The sequence below is a fragment of the Artemia sp. Qi Xiang Cuo genome, chromosome 16, assembly GCF_049724085.1.
Source record: "Artemia sp. Qi Xiang Cuo chromosome 16, ASM4972408v1, whole genome shotgun sequence".
Taxonomy (NCBI): domain Eukaryota; kingdom Metazoa; phylum Arthropoda; class Branchiopoda; order Anostraca; family Artemiidae; genus Artemia; species Artemia sp. Qi Xiang Cuo.
Genome location: NC_142809.1, coordinates 28,613,913 through 28,633,151, shown reverse-complemented (window position 1 = coordinate 28,633,151; position 19,239 = coordinate 28,613,913). Strand labels below are relative to the sequence as shown.

Below are 19,239 nucleotides of genomic sequence, written 5' to 3'. Positions count from 1 at the left end.
TAGTTATAATGCTTGCTTTCCTTAAATAATAATAAACTTTACTTCTAGCAATTATATCAACAAGAATTGATCTTTGATTGTGAATGATCATTATTGAATATTGATTTATAATGAAATAAATATTGACTAAAAAGTTCTATTATTCAATAATAAAATCTTAGTTTTTTCTTATAAATGTGTTGTCTTTTATAGTTTATTACAATTATCAGGATTTTGTCAGATATCTCTCTCACTTGGTTCATTTTTTCTATTGAGGCTTATTTAGGGGTACTCGGGTCTCATGGCTGAGTTTGGGCATGGAGTCATCACCATGAGAAGACCCCCCCCCCCCCTTTACAGCAGACTGCACATATTTATGCTTGTTAGACGTGCTATGCTTGCCATAAATCATCCTGCTGGTGGTTTTCAGTGGCCTCTTGAGAAAACTGCTTGACTGGGGCTTAACTCTTGATCCGGAGGTGGCGCATGTTTCTGATAATCTGTCCCATTTGCTCTTGCTCCAAGGTCTTTGTCATATTAGTTCGGAAAGGTGTTGAAAAGTCACTGCCCTACTCCGGATCTCCAATCATAGAGATTATTCAGTCTGTAACTTGCGCTTTAATCGTTTTTGCATTGAGCTAGAGCTTGAATCATTACTGCTTCGCGTTACTGAGGTTCCACAGCCTGTTTTTTTCACTAAATCAGGACTGAACGAGTTTTTCCGCCTATTAGGGATTTGGATAGTTTTCACGCTAAGTCGGGACCTGTCTTGTTTTTGTGCACCTTGGATTTGGCTTTTTTCGCGAAGTCAGGACCAACTTTTGTTTTTGAACGGAGTCAGTCCCAAGGTTTGAATTAGCTCGTTTTTCTTTGTTTCAGCACTTATCGTGCAACACTGTTCAGTATTGCACTGAGCAGGACTTAGATCACTATTGCTGGAGTCATAACTTAGTTTGTTTTTTTGCACCGAATCAAAACCTGCCTCTTTGTACTGAGGAAAGCTTTGGCTTTTTTTTTTGACGAGTAAGTTTACGAAGTAGACTAAATTTGTTCTTGCACTAAGATTGAGAATCCTTGCTGGATTTTATTTTGAACAGGGTGGCACATGCATACCTTCCTTAAAAATTGATAGTCGAAGGGGGGAGGAGAGGGGGCAGAGGTAATGCAGAAATTTTATTCCTCCAATAATGCAAATCTAATTCTTCTGAAGATCTTGTTTTCACATGATAGAGTATGCTCATTTCTTCCACTAAAATGTATTTGTAATCTCCATGTTTGCCCACATAAAATGGCTGTACATTTGCTTATAAAAGTTTTATTTTATTTATGACTAGAGATAAGATCTATGTTTGAAAATTTGAAAAAGTAGCATATATTTAACAACAGTGAAGTTACATCTTATTATTTGTCGTTAAGTTTAACGTTTTGCATTTTGAATTTTCCAATTGTTGATTGTGTTATTTGAAACCGTAAGAAGAAGGGTGGACAAGCACAAGAAGGGGAGGATCCTGTCAAGAGCTGTATGGGTACCTGCCGAGTATTTATTTTTAATTTAAGGTAGCATGAAAGGTAGCAGGACCCAACGCTTCCCATGTTTTTCCCTTATTATAAAGCCAAATTCAGGCTTGATTTGTTTTGCCTTTATCAAAAAGCCAATGAAGTTTTCTCCCCCCCCCCCCTGGAAGAATAACAAATCAATACCATGGGGGACCAACCAACTTCGAAGCCACAAGGGTCCCGAATGATGGAAGTCCAAGTGCTCTCTGCCGAAGAAGAAGTGAGAAAAAGGGGAGGGGCTCATCCACACAGCTCGCATATAGTGAATTTGTTTTTCCTCTCGACGAACTTTTTTCTAAACAATCGTGTTAGAAATGCAAAGCTTTTTTCATCCTTTCGAACTGCTTTTTTTTTTACCGACGTCTACTAGATCAGTAGTGCTTACTCAAAAGATATTAGGTTATAGATCATATACTTTACAGAAATATGAAATTCAGTTACAGCTTTCAGATAATTTTGCTGTTAGAAATACCTGTTTTTAGGAGCAAGTGAGATTTTGTTTGCCGTAGGGTTGACTTTTTAGGATTATAATAAGTGACTTAAAAAAAAAAAAATCCTATTTCTCGGGCAGTAGTCAAACCGGATGCTTTGAATCACGAGGTATGGAAGAGTAGTGTCCCCTAGTTTTCGCCCGGAAATGGCCTATTGCTGTGACATTTTCTGGGTATTGGGCGGAATATTACGTTTTTCTAAATGATGCAAAACAATTTGATGTCAAAGATTTCATTTTCTAAATATTTTTGTGGTAGAATCAAAGAGTATTAGACATGTGTAGAGCCAAGTGAGATGCAGGAAAGCGGATTTGACGAGATCGATTGAACATTATATATATCGATTGAACATTATATATATATATATATATATATATATATATATATATATATATATATATATATATATATATATATATATATATATATATATATATATATATATATATATATATATATATATATATATATATATAATATATATATATATATATATATATATATATATATATATATATATATATATATATATATATATATATATATATATATATATATATATATATATATATATATATATATATATATATATATATATATATATATATATATATATATATATATATATATATATATATGTATATATGTGTGTGTTACGGAGTTTTGTAAATTTTAATTTAACCGCAAAAAGAATTCCGTCTTAAACTCTATAACCTCTTGAAATTCCATTACGAAAATGATGTTTTAGTTTTTGCTATGATAATCTTTCGATTTTCCCAAATTCTGCTAAAAGTGATTTGTCATTTTAGACAAATTTATCTTGGGATTCTTCTTTCCCACCAATTGAAGGTGTTGTACTGTTTGGTGAACCTGTAGCCTGGGAATCTCATCTCCAGCTTATACTTGATGTTCTGCTTTCACATGGAAAATTGTCTGACCCGGTAAAAGAAATTCCGTACCCTCATCTCCCTATTCTCGCCTGTAATATGGATCTTCTATGGATGGCTGAAGCCTGGCTCCCTAGGTGAGTTTACCTTTCCTCGTTTCATCCGTTTTCTATCTTCCGTTTTTCCCAGTAAGCCTTTACGCTCAAACTAAACCTTATCCTATCCTTTTTATAAAAATTATCCTATCCTTTTTATAGGATTCTCATTGCAATTATTTATTTTTTTATCTAGTGTAATACCTGAAAGGAAAACTTGCGAAATTAATTTCTATAAAAATTCAGTGTGTGAAAAGAAAGAGGTTAGTGACAAATTCCCTTAAGACATTGATTAAATAAAACCTAAGTGAATATTTTGACTATGTGTCTAATAGCCGTCTTCAGCGAACTATAGGGCAAAAATTGAAATCAGGGAACCAGTTAAAAAAAAAGAAAACTAATCCTCTCGAAAACACTTTGATAAAATAATCACTACTAGTATTACTAGCAACTCCCTGCAGTACCAAGCAACCTGATGTCAAAACAGCTGTTTGTGCTCTTCCTCCATACCGAGCAATTCAAATCTTTATCTTTATCCCCTCCAATGAAGCTCCATGTTCTTCTAAATCATTTCTTAAGTAAGTAACATTGGGTTTATTTAAAAAAAAAATATATACATTATCGATTCCCTGAAGCAATGCTTGTGTGGGAGAAAACCCTCCTAATAAATCAAAAAACCAAGAAACCAAAAAAAAAAAAAAAAAAGAAAAAAAAAAAAAAAGAAATAGAGAAAAAAAAAAAAAAAAAAAAATTAGAGCTCAACTTACCGGACCCGAAAACCAACGAACCGCCAAACAAAACCCAACAAAATTATAATAACTATAATCATATTCAGCTGCAACTAAGCCCTCCTCAAAAACAAAAATTAAGTGGCGTGGAATAATCCATTCAAAATATACACATCAAAACAATGGTTCTTTAGCGACTTACGAAATCCTGCAAACCCCCAACATTCCTCAAATCCTCTGGAATCTTATGACCTCTTTCCACCCCATTCGGGGATGGACGGCTTTTTTTTCAGCCCCGAATGGAAGACCAAAAGCATAATCTTTGGCAATCCGTCATTCTGCCTCATCAAACATTGTTTCGTATCTTAGCCTTTCTTTCTTTAAAGTCCTAGAAAGCGAGATCGAACCACATCTCTTGTATGAACTATTGTTTCATACGGTCAGTCATACTATTGCTCAATACTATCCATAGACAGTTCATCTGGAAAACATTTCATAGACATTCATCGATCTCCTTTTTCGCGACGTCTAAGAACCAAACTTGACCGTTATTATTACCGTGGCTTCCAGTGTCCTAATCTTAGTTTGCAGACTTATTTTCCTATTCTTTCAAACTTTTTTTTAATTGAAAATAAAAACATTGCGTCTTGGCTTTTCTACTTTTTACATCGTTACTTCATCCACGATCTTTACTTATAATTAATTACAAAAAAAATTTCCGAAAAATAAGTTTTTCAAAGAAAAGTAAAGGCCATTTTAAAATTAAGCTCACCAGATACAAATACCTGTTAAAATTCAAACTCAAAACGACCAAAATTACTATTAAAGAATTAATGAAACCCATAACGAACAGAAATTAAATAAACAATCATAGCAAAAAACATCCAACAAGTAATAACATAAATAAATAAATAGATCTTAGCGCGAGTAATGCTTAGCTTGAATATGAAAATGAAGCTTAAAACGAAGAGAAATTAAATAAACAATCAATGCAAACAAACATGCAATAGATATCAATGTAAATTAATAAATAAAAATTAAAACGAGTGAAACTTAAATTGAATATGCAAATCAAGCTTGAAAACGAACAAAAATCACCACAAACAAGAATTTGGGTGTGACCTCCTTCTCTCACTGTAACAGTCGAAAACCTAATGCGTCATTGGCGCTTTACTGAAAACCAAGTTTATGACAAATGTTTTTTTGTACTTATTATTGAAAATAAACATTAAAATTACAGTAACATTTTGAACTGATGAGCTTTCAGCAATTAATATCATTATACATCAAATATTCAGTTTAATTTATTAGCTTTTTTTAAACTTGTTCAAGACGAATATAGTTTCACTACAAACAAGTGTTTGGATACCGCCTCCTTCCTTTACTGTAAATAAAAACCAAAAACCTACTGCGTCATTGGTGCTTAACTGAAGACGAATTATATTACAAATATTTCCTTTTCTAGTTCTTTCAGCATTGAAAATAAAAATAAAATTACAGTGAAATAAATTCTTGAACTGATGGATCTCCCAACAATTCATATCATTATACATCAAATATTCAATTTGATTTTGATTATCCTATCCAAGACTGTTCAAGACACATATAGTTTTCAGTAAAGCGCCATTGACGCAGTAGGCTAGAGACTTTTACAGTGACAGAAGGAGGTGACACCCAAACTCTTGTTTATTCTAATTTTTGTTTGTTTCAAGCTTGATTTAAATGTTCAATTTAAGTTTCACTCGTTTTAATTTTCATTTATTAATTTACATTAATATCTATTGTATGTTTGTTTGCATTGACTGTTTATTTAATTTCTGTTCGTTTTAAGTTTCATTTATTCTTCAATGAGAAAATATTCGTTTTCGTTTTAAGCTTGATTTTTATATTCATGCTAAGCATTACTCGCTTTAAGATCTATTTATTCATTTATGTTATTACTTGTTGGATGTTTTTTGCTATGATTGTTTATTTAATTTCTGTTCGTTATGGATTTCATTTATTCTTTAATAGTAATTTCTGGTCGTTTTGAGTTTAAATTTTAACAAGTATTTGTATCTGGTGAGCTTAAGTTCAAAATGGCCTTTACTTTTCTATGAAAAACTTATTTTTCGGAATTTTTTTTTTTAATTAATTTTTGTTCGATTTCGATTGAAAAAAGTTTCCAGTTTTTATAAGATCCTTTTTGAAAAGTCAAGCTAATTATATATTCTAATATTCATCAAAGTATAAAGATTGATATCAAAGTAACAATATTAAAGTGAAAAAATGGGCTCATGTCAACCTCGGAGTTCTAATTATCTGATGTTTGAACTAGTTTTAACAAAATGGCTATATCAAAATTTTTATCGGATAGGTTTGTGGAAAAAGGGCGTGGGGGGCTCTTATTAACCTTCGGTCTCTTTTGACTCTTCAAAAATGATCTAGAACTTTCTATTTTCAATCAAATTAGTCCTCTCTGAAGTTTATACGAGCATCCCTTCCATAAAAGCCATATATATCCCCAGAGTATAACTTACAACGCCTATCTCTGGGCCCTGGGGGTCGTGTCGATCCCGGACTTTTAATATCTGATGGTTGAACTACTTTCAACATAATGGTCACCTCAAATTTTTATCGGATGGGTTTATCCATCCGATAAACCCAACGGCGTGGAGGGCGGGAGGGGCTAGTTGCCCTCCGATCTTTTTTCACTCTGAGATAATGAACTACAACTTTTGAATTCCATTCAAATGAACCTTCCCTAAAGTTTATACGAGCATCCCTTTCATAAGTAGCATAGCCTACAATGCCTACCCCCGGTCCCTGGGGGGCTGTGTCGACAACGGAGTTTTGTTATCTAACCTTTGAACTAGTTTGAAAAAAAGCTCTCTTAATGTTCTTATTGGAGGAAAATAGGGCGTGGAGAGAAGGGCTGGTTGCCCTTCGATTTTTTTTTACTCTTAAAAAGTGAATGAGAACTTTTAATTTCAAATCATATGAGCCCTCTCCGAAGTTTTTACGAGTATACCTTCCATAAGAACCATATATGCCCCCAGAGCAATACTTACAACGGCTGCCCCGGGCCCTGGAGGGGCCCGGGGCAGGAAATGGCCATATGTAAAGGAAATGGCCATATTTAAAGGAGTTTTTGCTATATTATCTTTGAACTATTTTTAACAAAATGGCTACCTCAAATTTCTTATCATATGTATTTGGGAAAAAGGGCTTGGGGGGGGGGGGCTAGTTGCCCTCCGATCACTTTTGACCTTTAACTCTCGATATCCAATCTAATGAGCCCCCTTTGAAGTTTATGCGACGACCACTTCTATGTGAAGTGCCTCTGGAGAAAAAAATTGAATGAGTGTGAGGGGAGGATTGCTGCCCTTCAATCACTTTTGACTCTTCACAAGTGAATTACAACTTTCAATATTCAATCAAATGAGGCCTCTATGAAGTTTATACGAGCGTCCCTTCCATAACAACCATATATGCCCCCAGGGTATAACTTACAACAGCTACTTCCGGGCCCTGGGGGCCTGTGTTGACACCGGAGTTTTTGTTATCTGAATTTTAAACTATTTTTAACAAAATGTCTATCTCAAAATTTTTATTTGATGCATTTAGGGCGTGGAGGGAGAGGGCGGGGCTAGTTGCCCTCCGGTCTATTTTGACTCTTAAAAATTGAACAAGAACTTTCAATTTCCAATCAAATGAGCCCTCTCCAAAGTTTATACGAGCATCCCTTCCATAAGAACTATATATGCACCTAAAGCAATACTCATAATTCCTGCCTCCGGGCCCTGGGGGGTTGCGTCGACACAGGAATTTTTCTTATCTGACCTTTGAACTATTTTTAATGAAATGGCTGTTATAAAAATTTTATCGGATGGGCCTGAGGAAAAAAGGGTGTGTTTGTGTGTGGGGGGGGGGGCTATTTGCCCTCGGATATCTTTTTTACTCTTAAAAATTGAACTAGAACTTTCAATTTCCAATCAAATGAGTCCTCTCTAAAGTTTATACGAGTATTCCTTTCATAAGAGCCATATATGCTCCCAGGACAACACTGAAAACGCCTATCCCCCGAGCCCTGGGGGGAGTTTTTTTTATCTAATTTTTGAACAATTTCCAAAGAAACTGGCTATCTCAAAATTTGTAGCGGATGGGTTCGGGGAAAAAAGGGCGTGGGGGGGCTAGTTGCCCTTAACTAAAGGGCGTGGGGGGGGGGCTAGTTGCCCTTATCTCTCTTTACTCTTAAAAAGTGAACTAGAACTTTCAATTTCCAAACAAATGAGCCCTCTATGAAGTTTATGCGAGAATCCCTTTCATAAGAACCATTCGTGCCCCTAGGGCATAATATAGAACGCCTTCAGAAAGGCTACGGGTACCAAGGTGAAACTACAATAAATAACCGATTCAAACTCAAAATGAGCAGAAATTAACATAAGTTGGGCGCAAAACCCCTTTGCCTTCCCAAGGCCAGAACAAAATTTGCACTTTACTGAAAAAATATAAATGTTTTTTCTTTTATAACTTTAATAAATCAAATAATTTTAATATTTTAATAACTAAATATCAGTATATGTATATTGACATGACAATGCACGTCCATTTGTATTTTTTCAGTAAAATGCAAATTTTGTTCTGGTCTTGGGAAGGCTTAGGAGTTTTGCGCCCAACTTATGTTAATTTCTGCTCATTTTGAGTTTGTCTCGGTTATTTATTGTAATATCTGTTCGTTTTGGGTTGCATTTATTAATCGATGTTGATTTGTGTTAGTTTCGAGCTTGGTAGATTATTTTATTTTATTTTTGCTCATTTTTTGTTTAATGGAGTTCTTTACTTTTCTTTGAAAAACTTGTTTTGTGGAAAAATTTTTTTTAATTAATTTCTGTTCGTTTTATATTGACATAGTCTTTTCAGGGAAGAAGAAAATAACACAGTAAATCTTTTCGTTCTTTAAGATTTTATAGTTTGGCCTGCTATTTGTATGCTGGAGAAAAATTTTCAACAATTTTTAACAACATACACCATTTAAAAATCTGAACACAAATAGTACTGTTTAACTTAGTTTCATACTTCTTCTAGTGGACCTAAAATGGAAAACTTGATACCATTCGCAACAAAATTTTTTTACTTTCTTTGATAGCTTGGATACACTTACGCTATTTTCATAAGGTTAAATTTTAAGAGCAGAAGTAGCCTCGAAAGTTTGAATATAATACCCTCAGTCGTTCTTGGGATACTGCTGAGATGCCTTATTGGGAATTAGCATTATCACAGTGCATTTTGATTTAATCTTAAGGCAACATTTAGTTTTTAAAAATAATGGGCCAATGAGAGAGTGGAAGCGGAAGGGGGATTAGTTGCCTCCAATCACTTTTGACTATTAAAAACCCTTTCTATTTTCAATCGAATGAGCCCCTTTCGAAGTTCCCACGACAACTCCTTTGATACGAAATGCCCTGGTCTAAAAAACTACAACAAAAATATTACTAATCACTTTCTACTATTAAAAAGGACACTAGCCTTTGAATTTCCAATCGAATTATTCTTTTTTGAAGTTTCTACGACAACACTTGCTATAAAAACCTTATATGTGCCCAGGGCATAACTTAAAACCCTTGCCCTAAGAGTTGTGGGAGAGTGTCCTTCTCAAAAACATATTTTCTATCTTGAAATCAACTAGCCTACGCTAAACAAAATGGCTATCTCAAAATTTTGATTGGATGTGTTTGGTTGAATGATGGACGGGGAGGGGGGGGTCTAGTTGCCCTTCAATCAGTTTTGACTATCAAAAAGGGCACTTCCTTTGAATTTCCAATGGAATGAGCCTGTTTTGAAGTTTCTATGACAAGGCCTTCTATAAAAAACCTTATATGCCCCCAGGGCGTGACTTAAAACCTTTTCCCTGAGGGTTGCGGGGGAGTGTCCTCCTCAAAAGCATATTTTCTATCTGGAAATCAACTACGCTAAACAAAATGGCTACCTCACAATTTTGATTGGATGTATTTGGGGGAATGATGGGCGTGGGGGGGGGGGGGCGGTTAGTTACCACCCAATCACTTTTGACTATTAAAAAGGGCAAACACCCTTTGAATTTCCAATCGAATGAGCCTGTTTTGAAGTTTCGATGACAAGGCCTTCTATAAAAACCTTATATGCACCGAGGGCGTAACTTAAAACCTTTGCCCTGAGGGTTGCGGGGGAGTGTCCTCCTGAAATGTATATTTTCTATCGGAAAATCAACTACGCTAAACAAAATGGCTATCTCACAATTTTGATTGGATGTATTTGGGGGAATGATGGGCGTGGGGGGGGGGTTGGTTGCCCCCCAATCACTTTCGACTATTAAAAAGGGCCAACGCCGTTTGAATTTCCAATAGAATGAGTCTGTTTTGAACTCTCTACGACAACGCATTATATGCCTTATAAGCCTTATATGGAATATAAGGTATAAAAACCTAATATGCCCCCAAGGCATAGCTTAAATTCCTTGCCCCGAGGGTTGTGGGGGAGTTTCCTCCTCAAAAACCTATTTTCTATCTAGAAATCCACTACGTTGAACAAAATAGCCCCCAGGCCTTTGAGCAAAATGGCCTACGTTGAACATAATAGCCCCAAAATGCCCCCAGTGCGTAACCTAAAACCTTTGCCCTGAGGGTTGTGGGGGAGTGTCCTCCTCAAAAACACATTTTCTATTGTTAAATCAACTACGCTGCACAAAATAGCTATCTCAAAATTTTGATTGGATGTGTTTGGGGGAATGAGGGGCGTGGGGAGGGGGGCCTAGTTGCCGTCCTATCACTTTTGACTATTAAAAACGGCACTAGAACTCTTGATTTCTAATCGAATCTTCCCTTTTGATGTCTCTACGACGACCCCTTCCATATGAAGTGCCCTGCTTCAAAGAAAAAAAAATATATTGTACATTGTCGACATTTATCTTATATGCCCAAAGGGCATAACTTAAAACCCTTTAGAGCATAACTTAAAACCCTTTAGAGTGCCAAAGGGCACTAGACCTATGGATTTCCAATCGAATGAGCCTGTTCTGAAGTTCTTAAAATCTTATATGCCCCCAGGACATAACTTAAAAGCCTTGCCCTGAGGGTTGTGGGGGAGTGTCCTCCTCAAAAACACATTTTCTATTTTGAAATCAACTACGCTGAACAAAATGGCTATCAAAATTTCGATTGGATGTGTTTGGGGGAGTGATTGGCGTGAGGGGGGGGCTAGTTGCCCTCCAATCACTTTAGACTATTAAAAACGGCACTAGAACTCTTGATTTCTAATCGAATCTTCCCTTTTGATGTCTCTACGACGACCCCTTCCATATGAAGTGCCCTGCTTCAAAGAAAAAAATATATATTGTACATTGTCGACATTTATCTTATATGCCCAAAGGGCATAACTTAAAACCCTTGCCCTGAGGGTTGTGGGGGAGTGTCCTCCTCAAAAAGATATTTTCTATGTGGAAATCAACTACGCTGAACAAAATTGCTATCTCAAAATTTTGATTGGGTGTGTTTGGGGGAATGGCGGGCGTGGGGAGGGAGGGGCTAGTTGCCCTCCAATCACTTTCGACTGTTAAAAAGGGTACTAGCCACTTAAATTTCTAATCGAATGAGCCCATTTTCGAAGTTTGTGGGACAACTCCTTCGATACGAAGTGCCCGGGTATGGAGAAAAAAAACAAAAAACGACACATTGTACCCACATCGTTCTTTACTTAGGCAGCGCTAGCGCGCTGCCTACGATGCAGACTAGCAATAGAGGGAATCTGTTAAATCTTAGGAACTACTACCACTGTCACTACTGCGGCTGAAACTTGACTGGTCGAGACTGCGCCTTGGACTACTTCCGACTGCAAGAACTTGTGACTTTGAAAGACTGCTTGCAACTGCGACTTCATCTGCTGCATCCCTGAGGGTTGTGGGGGAGTGTCCTCCTCAAAAACACATTTTCTATTGTTAAATCAAGTACGCTGCACAAAATGGCTATCTCAAAATTTTGATTGGATGTGTTTGGGGGAATGATGGGCGTGGAGAGGGGGGGGGGGGCTAGTTGCCGTTCTATCACTTTTGACTATTAAAAAGGGCACTAGACCTTTGAATTTCCAATCGAATGAGCCTGTTCTGAAGTTTCTACGAGAACACCTACTATAAAAATCTTATATGCCCCCAGGGCATAACTTAAAAGTCTTGCCTTGAGGGTTGTGGGGGAGTGTCCTCCTCAAAAACACATTTTCTATTTGGAAATAAACTACGCTGAACAAAATGGCTATCAAAATTTCGATTGGATGTGTTTGGGAGAATGATGGGCGTGGGGGGGGGGGGAGCCGAGGTGCCATATAATCACTTTTGACTATTAAAAAGGTTACTAGCTTTTTGAATTTCCAATCAAATGAGCATATTTTGAAGTTTATATGACAGCGCCTTCAATAAAAACCTTACATGGCCCAAGGGCATAACTTAAAACCCTTGCCCTGAAGGTTGCGGGGGAGTGTCCTCCTCAAAAATATTTCTTCTATGTGGAAATCAACTACGCTGAACAAAATAGCTATCTCAAAATTTTGATTGGATGTGTTTGGGGGAATGATGGGCGGGGGGAGGGGGGGGGCCTAGTTGCCGTCCTATCACATTTGACTATTGAAAAGGGCACTAGACCTATGAATTTCCAATCGAATGAGCCTGTTCTGAAGTTCTTATAATCTTATATGCCCCCAGGGCATAACTTAAAAGCCTTGCCCTGAGGGTTGTGGGGGAGTGTCCTCCTCAAAAACACATTTTCTATTTGGAAATCAACTACGCTGAACAAAATAGCTATCAAAATTACGATTGGATGTGTTTGGGAGAATGATGGGTGTGAGGGGGGGGGGGGGGCTAGTGGTCCACTAGTAACTTTCGTCAAATGAAAAGGGAACGGGCTTTTAGAAGGTACGGTCGAATGTGTCTTTTTTGAAGATTCTACGTCAGCGCTTTATATAAAAAACCTTTTATAGTTCGATTTCTTAACTTACAACTATTGCCCTAATAGTAGTGAGGGAGTATTCTACACAAAAATATATTTTCTTTGTGTAAATCAACTACGCTGAACAAAATAGCTATATCAAAATTTTGATTGGTTGTGTTTGGGGGATTGATGGGCGTGGGGTGGGGGGGGCCTAGTTGCCGTCCTATCACTTTTGACTATTAAAAAGGGCCCTAGACCTATGAATTTCCAATCGAATGAGCCTGTTCTGAAGTTCTTAAAATCTTATATGCCCCCAGGGCATAACTTAAAAGCCTTGCCCTGAGGGTTGTGGGGGAGTGTCCTCCTCAAAAACACATTTTCTATTTGGAAATCAACTACGCTGAACAAAATGGTTATCAAAATTTCGATTGGATGTGTTTGGGGGAATGATTGGCGTGAGGGGGGGGGGCCCCGTTGCCCTCCAATCACTTTCGACTATTAAAAAAGGCACTAGAACTCTTGATTTCTAATCGAATCTTACCTTTTGATGTCTCTACGACGACCCCTTCCATATGAAGTGCCCTGCTTCAAAGAAAAATAAATATATTGTACATTGTCGACATATATCTTATATGCCCTGAGGGTATAACTTAAAACCCTTGCCCAGAGGGTCATGGGGGAGTGTCCTCCTCAAAAAGATATTTTCTATGTGGAAATCAACTACGCTGAACAAAATGGCTATCTCAAAATTTTGATTGGGTGTGTTTGGGGGAATGGCGGGCGTGGGGAGGGAGGGGCTAGTTGCCCTCCAATCACTTTCGACTATTAAAAAGGGCACTAGCCACTTCAATTTCTAATCAAATGAGCCCATTTTCGAAGTTTGTGGGACAACTCCTTCGATACGAAGTGCCCGGGTATGGAGAAAAAAAAAAAATGACACATTGTACCCGCATCGTTCTTTACTTAGGCAGCGCTAGCGCGCTGCCTACGATGCAGACTAGCAATAGAGGGAATCTGTTAAATCTTAGGAATGGCTAAGTTTATTAACTTAAAACTTTCAGGACCACTACTACTACTACCACTGTCACTACTGCGGCTGAAACTTGACTGGTCGAGGCTGCGCCTTGGACTACTTCCGACTGCAAGAACTTGTGACTTTGAAAGACTGCTTGCAACTGCGACTTCATCTGCTGTATCCCCGAGGGTTGTTGGGGAGTGTCCTCCTCAAAAACCTATTTTCTATCTAGAAATCCACTACGTTGAACAAAATGGCCTACGTTGAACATAATAGCCCCAAAATGCCCCCAGGGCGTAACTTAAAACCTTTGCCCTGAGGGTTTTGGGGGAGTGTCCTCCTCAAAACACATTTTCTATTGTTAAATCAAGTACGCTGCACAAAATGGCTATATCAAAATTTTTATTGGATGTGTTTGGGGGAATGATGGGCGTGGAGGGGGGGGGGGGGGGCAAGTTGCCGTCCTATTACTTTTGAATATTAAAAAGGGCACTAGACCTTTGAATTTCCAATGGAATGAGCCTGTTCTGAAGTTTATACGACAACGCCTACTATAAAAATCTTATATGCCCCCAGGGCATAACTTAAAAGCCTTGCCCTGAGGGTTGTGGGGGAGTTTCCTCCTCAAAAACACATTTTCTATTTGGAAATCAACTACGCTGAACAAAATGGCTATCAAAATTCCGATTGGATGGGTTTGGGGGAATGATGGGCGTGAGGGGGGGGGGGGGGCTAGTTGACCTCCAATCACTTTCGACGATTAAAAACGGCACTAGAACTCTTGATTTCTAATCGAATCTTCCCTTTTGATGTCTCTACGACGACCCCTTCCATATGAAATGCCCTGCTTTAAAGAAAAAAAAATATATTGTGCATTGTCGACATTTATCCTATATGCCCTCAGGGCATAACTTAAAACCCTTGCCCTGAGGGTTGTGGGGGAGTGTCCTCCTCAAAAATATATTTTCTATGTGGAAATCAACTACGCTCAACAAAATAGCTATCTCAAAATTTTGATTGGGTGTGTTTGGGGGAATGGCGGGCGTGGGGAGGGAGGGGCTAGTTGCCATCCAATCACTTTCGACTATTAAAAAGGGCACTAGCCACTTTAATTTGCAATCGAATGAGCCCATTTTCGAAGTTTCTACGACAACTTCGATACGAAGTGCCCGGGTATGGAGAAAAAAAAACAAAAAAACAACACATTGTACCCACATCGTTCTTTACTTAGGCAGCGCTAGCGCGCTGCCTACGATGCAGACTAGCAATAGAGGGAATCTGTTAAATCTTAGGAATGGCTTAGTTTATTAACTTGAAACTTTCAGGCCCACTACTACTACTACCACTGTCACTACTGCGGCTGAAACTTGACTGGTCGAGACTGCGCCTTGGACTACTTCCGACTGCAAGAACTTGTGACTTTGAAAGACTGCTTGCAACTGCGACTTCATCTGCTGTATCCCCGAGGGTTGTTGGGGAGTGTCCTCCTCAAAAAACTATTTTCTATCTAGAAATCCACTACGTTGAACAAAATGGCCTACGTTGAACATAATAGCCCCAAAATGCCCCCAGGGCGTAACTTAAAACCTTTGCCCTGAGGGTTTTGGGGGAGTGTCCTCCTCAAAACACATTTTCTATTGTTAAATCAAGTACGCTGCACAAAATGGCTATATCAAAATTTTGATTGGATGTGTTTGGGGGAATGATGGGCGTGGCGCGGGGGGGGCCTAGTTGCTGTCTTATCACTTTTGAATATTAAAAAGGGCACTAGACCTTTGAATTTCCAATGGAATGAGCCTGTTCTGAAGTTTATACGACAACGCCTACTATAAAAATCTGATATGCCCCCAGGGCATAACTTAAAAGCCTTGCTCTGAGGGTTGTGGGGGAGTTTCCTCCTCAAAAACACATTTTCTATCTGGAAATCAACTACGCTGAACAAAATGGCTATCAAAATTCCGATTGGATGTGTTTGGGGGAATGATGGGCGTGAGGGGGGGGGGCTAGTTGACCTCCAATCACTTTCGACGATTAAAAACGGCACTAGAACTCTTGATTTCTAATCGAATCTTCCCTTTTGATGTCTCTACGACGACCCCTTCCATATGAAATGCCCTGCTTTAAAGAAAAAAAAATATATTGTGCATTGTCGACATTTATCCTATATGCCCTCAGGGCATAACTTAAAAGCCTTGCCCTGAGGGTTGTGGGGGAGTGTCCTCCTCAAAAATATATTTTCTATGTGGAAATCAACTACGCTCAACAAAATAGCTATCTCAAAATTTTGATTGGGTGTGTTTGGGGGAATGGCGGGCGTGGGGAGGGAGGGGCTAGTTGCCATCCAATCACTTTCGACTATTAAAAAGGGCACTAGCCACTTCAATTTCCAATCGAATGAGCCCATTTTCGAAGTTTCTACGACAACTCCTTCGATACGAAGTGCCCGGGTATGGAAAAAAAAAAAAAACACATTGTACCCACATCGTTCTTTACTTAGGCAGCGCTAGCGCGCTGCCTACGATGCAGACTAGCAATAGAGGGAATCTGTTAAATCTTAGGAATGGCTTAGTTTATTAACTTGAAACTTTCAGGACCACTACTACTACTACCACTGTCTCTACTGCGGCTGAAACTTGACTGGTCGAGACTGCGCCTTGGACTACTTCCGACTGCAAGAACTTGTGACTTTGAAAGACTGCTTGCAACTGCGACTTCATCTGCTTGGGATTACTTTCGGGGAATGTTGAGGGGGATGTTAAGCAAAATCAAAACACACTGCGTGTATGCCGATTGTCAAAACCGCGCATCAACAATATGTCAGGAATGGTTGAGGGCACTAAGTTAAAACTTTCAGGGCGTGTTGAATAGTGCTTGCAGGGGAAAGTGCCCCTTGAAAGGAACTCAGTTCATTGTCAGAGTTCAAGGAGTGAAGAGCTAAACAAGTTTTCAATTGAATCGGATGTAGTTCTTGCTGAAATTTGTTGAACTTGTATAAGCAACTAAGCACATATTACAAGCGTGAGTACTTTGGGGTGGAATATTGGAACATTTAGTAGTTGAAGTTTGTTACCTGTAGTGCCCCCCCCCCTTCGTATCTGCAGATTGTATAATGGCAAAATACAAAGAGTTCGATCTTGTCCTAGCTTCTTTTCAGGGATACCCCTTATGGCCATCAGTAGTTATTAAAACCACCAAAGACCATAAAAATCAAGCTAGATACCTAGTCTTTTGCTACGGTACCCACTCTGAGCATTTTATAGCTGAAGCTCATGTCCGCAACTGGAATGAGCACTTTAAAGAAGCCTGTACAAGAACAGATAAAGATGTAAATAAGGCTTTTGAAGAGCAGCGCCTATTCTCTGATATTTTCAAGACTAAGAGTGAAACCTACTTGTCTCTACCCAAAAAAACTAAAGTAAAATCCAGCCTAGCGCCGTCAACTCCGACTTCCGCAGCAGCATCAACTTTAAAGGAAATAATAAATGAAACTCAAGAGGAACTAATCAACACTAAGTCCAACTCAATGAATGACATTTCTCGTGTCGTATCAGACACAATGAAAGATCGCCGAGCTTCTGAAATTATCAGTGAAGATATTGTGAACGAAGTTTATAATTCTATTTCCCTTGAATATAATGCTAAATTTGAAAAAATTGAATCAACCCTTCAAAGACTTTATTAAGCTGTGAACTTGCTTGAAAATAAAATTTCTATAATAGAGGATAGGGTTGACCAACTTGAGCAGGATACCTTACTTGACACCCTAATTTTCTACGGTGTGAAACCAAACCCCAATGTGGAATTGATGGATAATCTTATTGAATTGATAACAAAAATAATGGGCTTGCAAGATTTAAAAAAAATGGACCTCTTAAAGGCTAATCGATTCCGTCAGCCTGCTACTCAAACTGAGAATGTGAAAATTGCCCCCATCCTGGTAAAATTTTCAAACTTGGATATTGCTCGAAAAGTGTTTGCAGCAACAAGTAAGTTGGCTAAGTCAGGTGTAGTTGTGTTTGAAAACCTAACTAAAAAGCGTTGCGATCTATTTAAACGCGGCTCGCAGCTCCTTTGGTCCAAGAAGTGTTTGGTCTGATCATGGACAAGTTCTAGCCAAAGTTCCGGGTGAAACTCGTATATGTAAAATTAACTATTCGCATGAATGCATTAGTATGTGACTTGTTAGTATTTTTCTTATTTTGTAAATGCCTTCCACAGTTCATTGATTTTCATTTATTTACTTTATTTATTTTTTCATTTTTGTTTCTCTTTCAGTGCTAATGGTTCATTCCGATAATACCTGCTGTCCAATTAGTTATTTGATTGTTTGTAATCCTTTGACAGGTTTTTCTTTTGCAATTGATTTAAGTAAAGATTTCATTTGGTTCATCTGGTGACTTTAATAGACTCAAAGTAAAACATGTTTTTGTGAATTTTTTAAGCCATGAGAGTCGGCTTTGGAGTTTGAATATAATCCTTTCGATGTAATTAGTATTGTAAATAATTATGTGGGTCAGGCTAATCAAAGTCCGATTAATATAAACCCTATTTGTTATAGTAAATATGTTTCGGATTTGGGGGGGAGAGGAGGTTACCAAAGGAAATTATTCTTTGACAGCATTTAAGTTTAACATTCAGGGTCTCTCCTCGTCAATTGATAATTTAAGACAAATTGTTTCTGATGGAGAGCCTGATGTTGTGGGTTTATGTGAGACGTTTTTAATTAATTTTTTAATATACAGAGATGGTTAGGAGCTAGGTTAAGTTGGGTCAGGTATTTAATATAATACGTTGTGCGTGGCCTGCTTTCCATAATTCTTTATCGTAGTTTTAATAATTTTGTTTCGAAAGTATTATATTATCACCATGTTTTGGTATACATCATTAGGATTAACGTAAGTTCTATTTTTGGGTGTGTTTATTTGAATTGACAAGTGCCGAGTTTTCATGATTCTTATCAATTTTTTATATGCAGTGAATTCAGTTAAAAAAGTGTCTAGCCAGGTAAAGAATCTTCATTTATCGATGTAACCATACACAATATGTATGCAAGATATTTATGCATTTGTGGCCAAAATTTTCAGTGGTCCATTTGTACATCGTAAATAATTTCTTTGACTACATTGCATTTCCAGCTATATTTAAAATGACAAGAAAGTATAAAAACGAGTAAAACTTTTTGACAATAAACAGTCATTAGATCTTAAGTATATTTATAATTTCATTACCAACACCAGAAAACAATAGAGAATAGTGATATTGAATAACAATCTACGTTTTAATTTAACTCCACCAATTATCTTTTCGAAAATAGTTTCAGGACTTCGTGCGTATTTATGGGTGCATGTGTGTATGCTCCGTAATGCTCCTAAGGAATAAATACAAAAAAGGTCTTGGGGCTTAGTGTCCTTCTTTACTCCTTGTATAAGGTCAGATTTTAATCCTCTAATGGCGTGTCATATTGTTTGGAATAAGTTGCCTGAATCAGCTCGAGGGTGCCACTCATTCGGTTTGTTTAGGAAAAAAAAAAGAAAAAAAAAATTGTTAAAAATTT

The 19,239-nt window shown here is 37.7% G+C and overlaps 1 protein-coding gene across 1 annotated transcript in view; it reads left to right on the top strand.

The window, feature by feature from the left end:
* The window catches only part of LOC148942752 (haloacid dehalogenase-like hydrolase domain-containing 5), a 106,072-nt gene that overhangs the window by 67,117 nt on the left and 19,716 nt on the right, over positions 1 to 19,239 (top strand). The window contains exon 4 of the mRNA XM_089102167.1: positions 2,837 to 3,051. Within this exon, the coding sequence (XP_088958293.1) occupies positions 2,837 to 3,051 (215 nt within the window). The remainder of the gene's footprint in view (positions 1 to 2,836; positions 3,052 to 19,239) is intronic.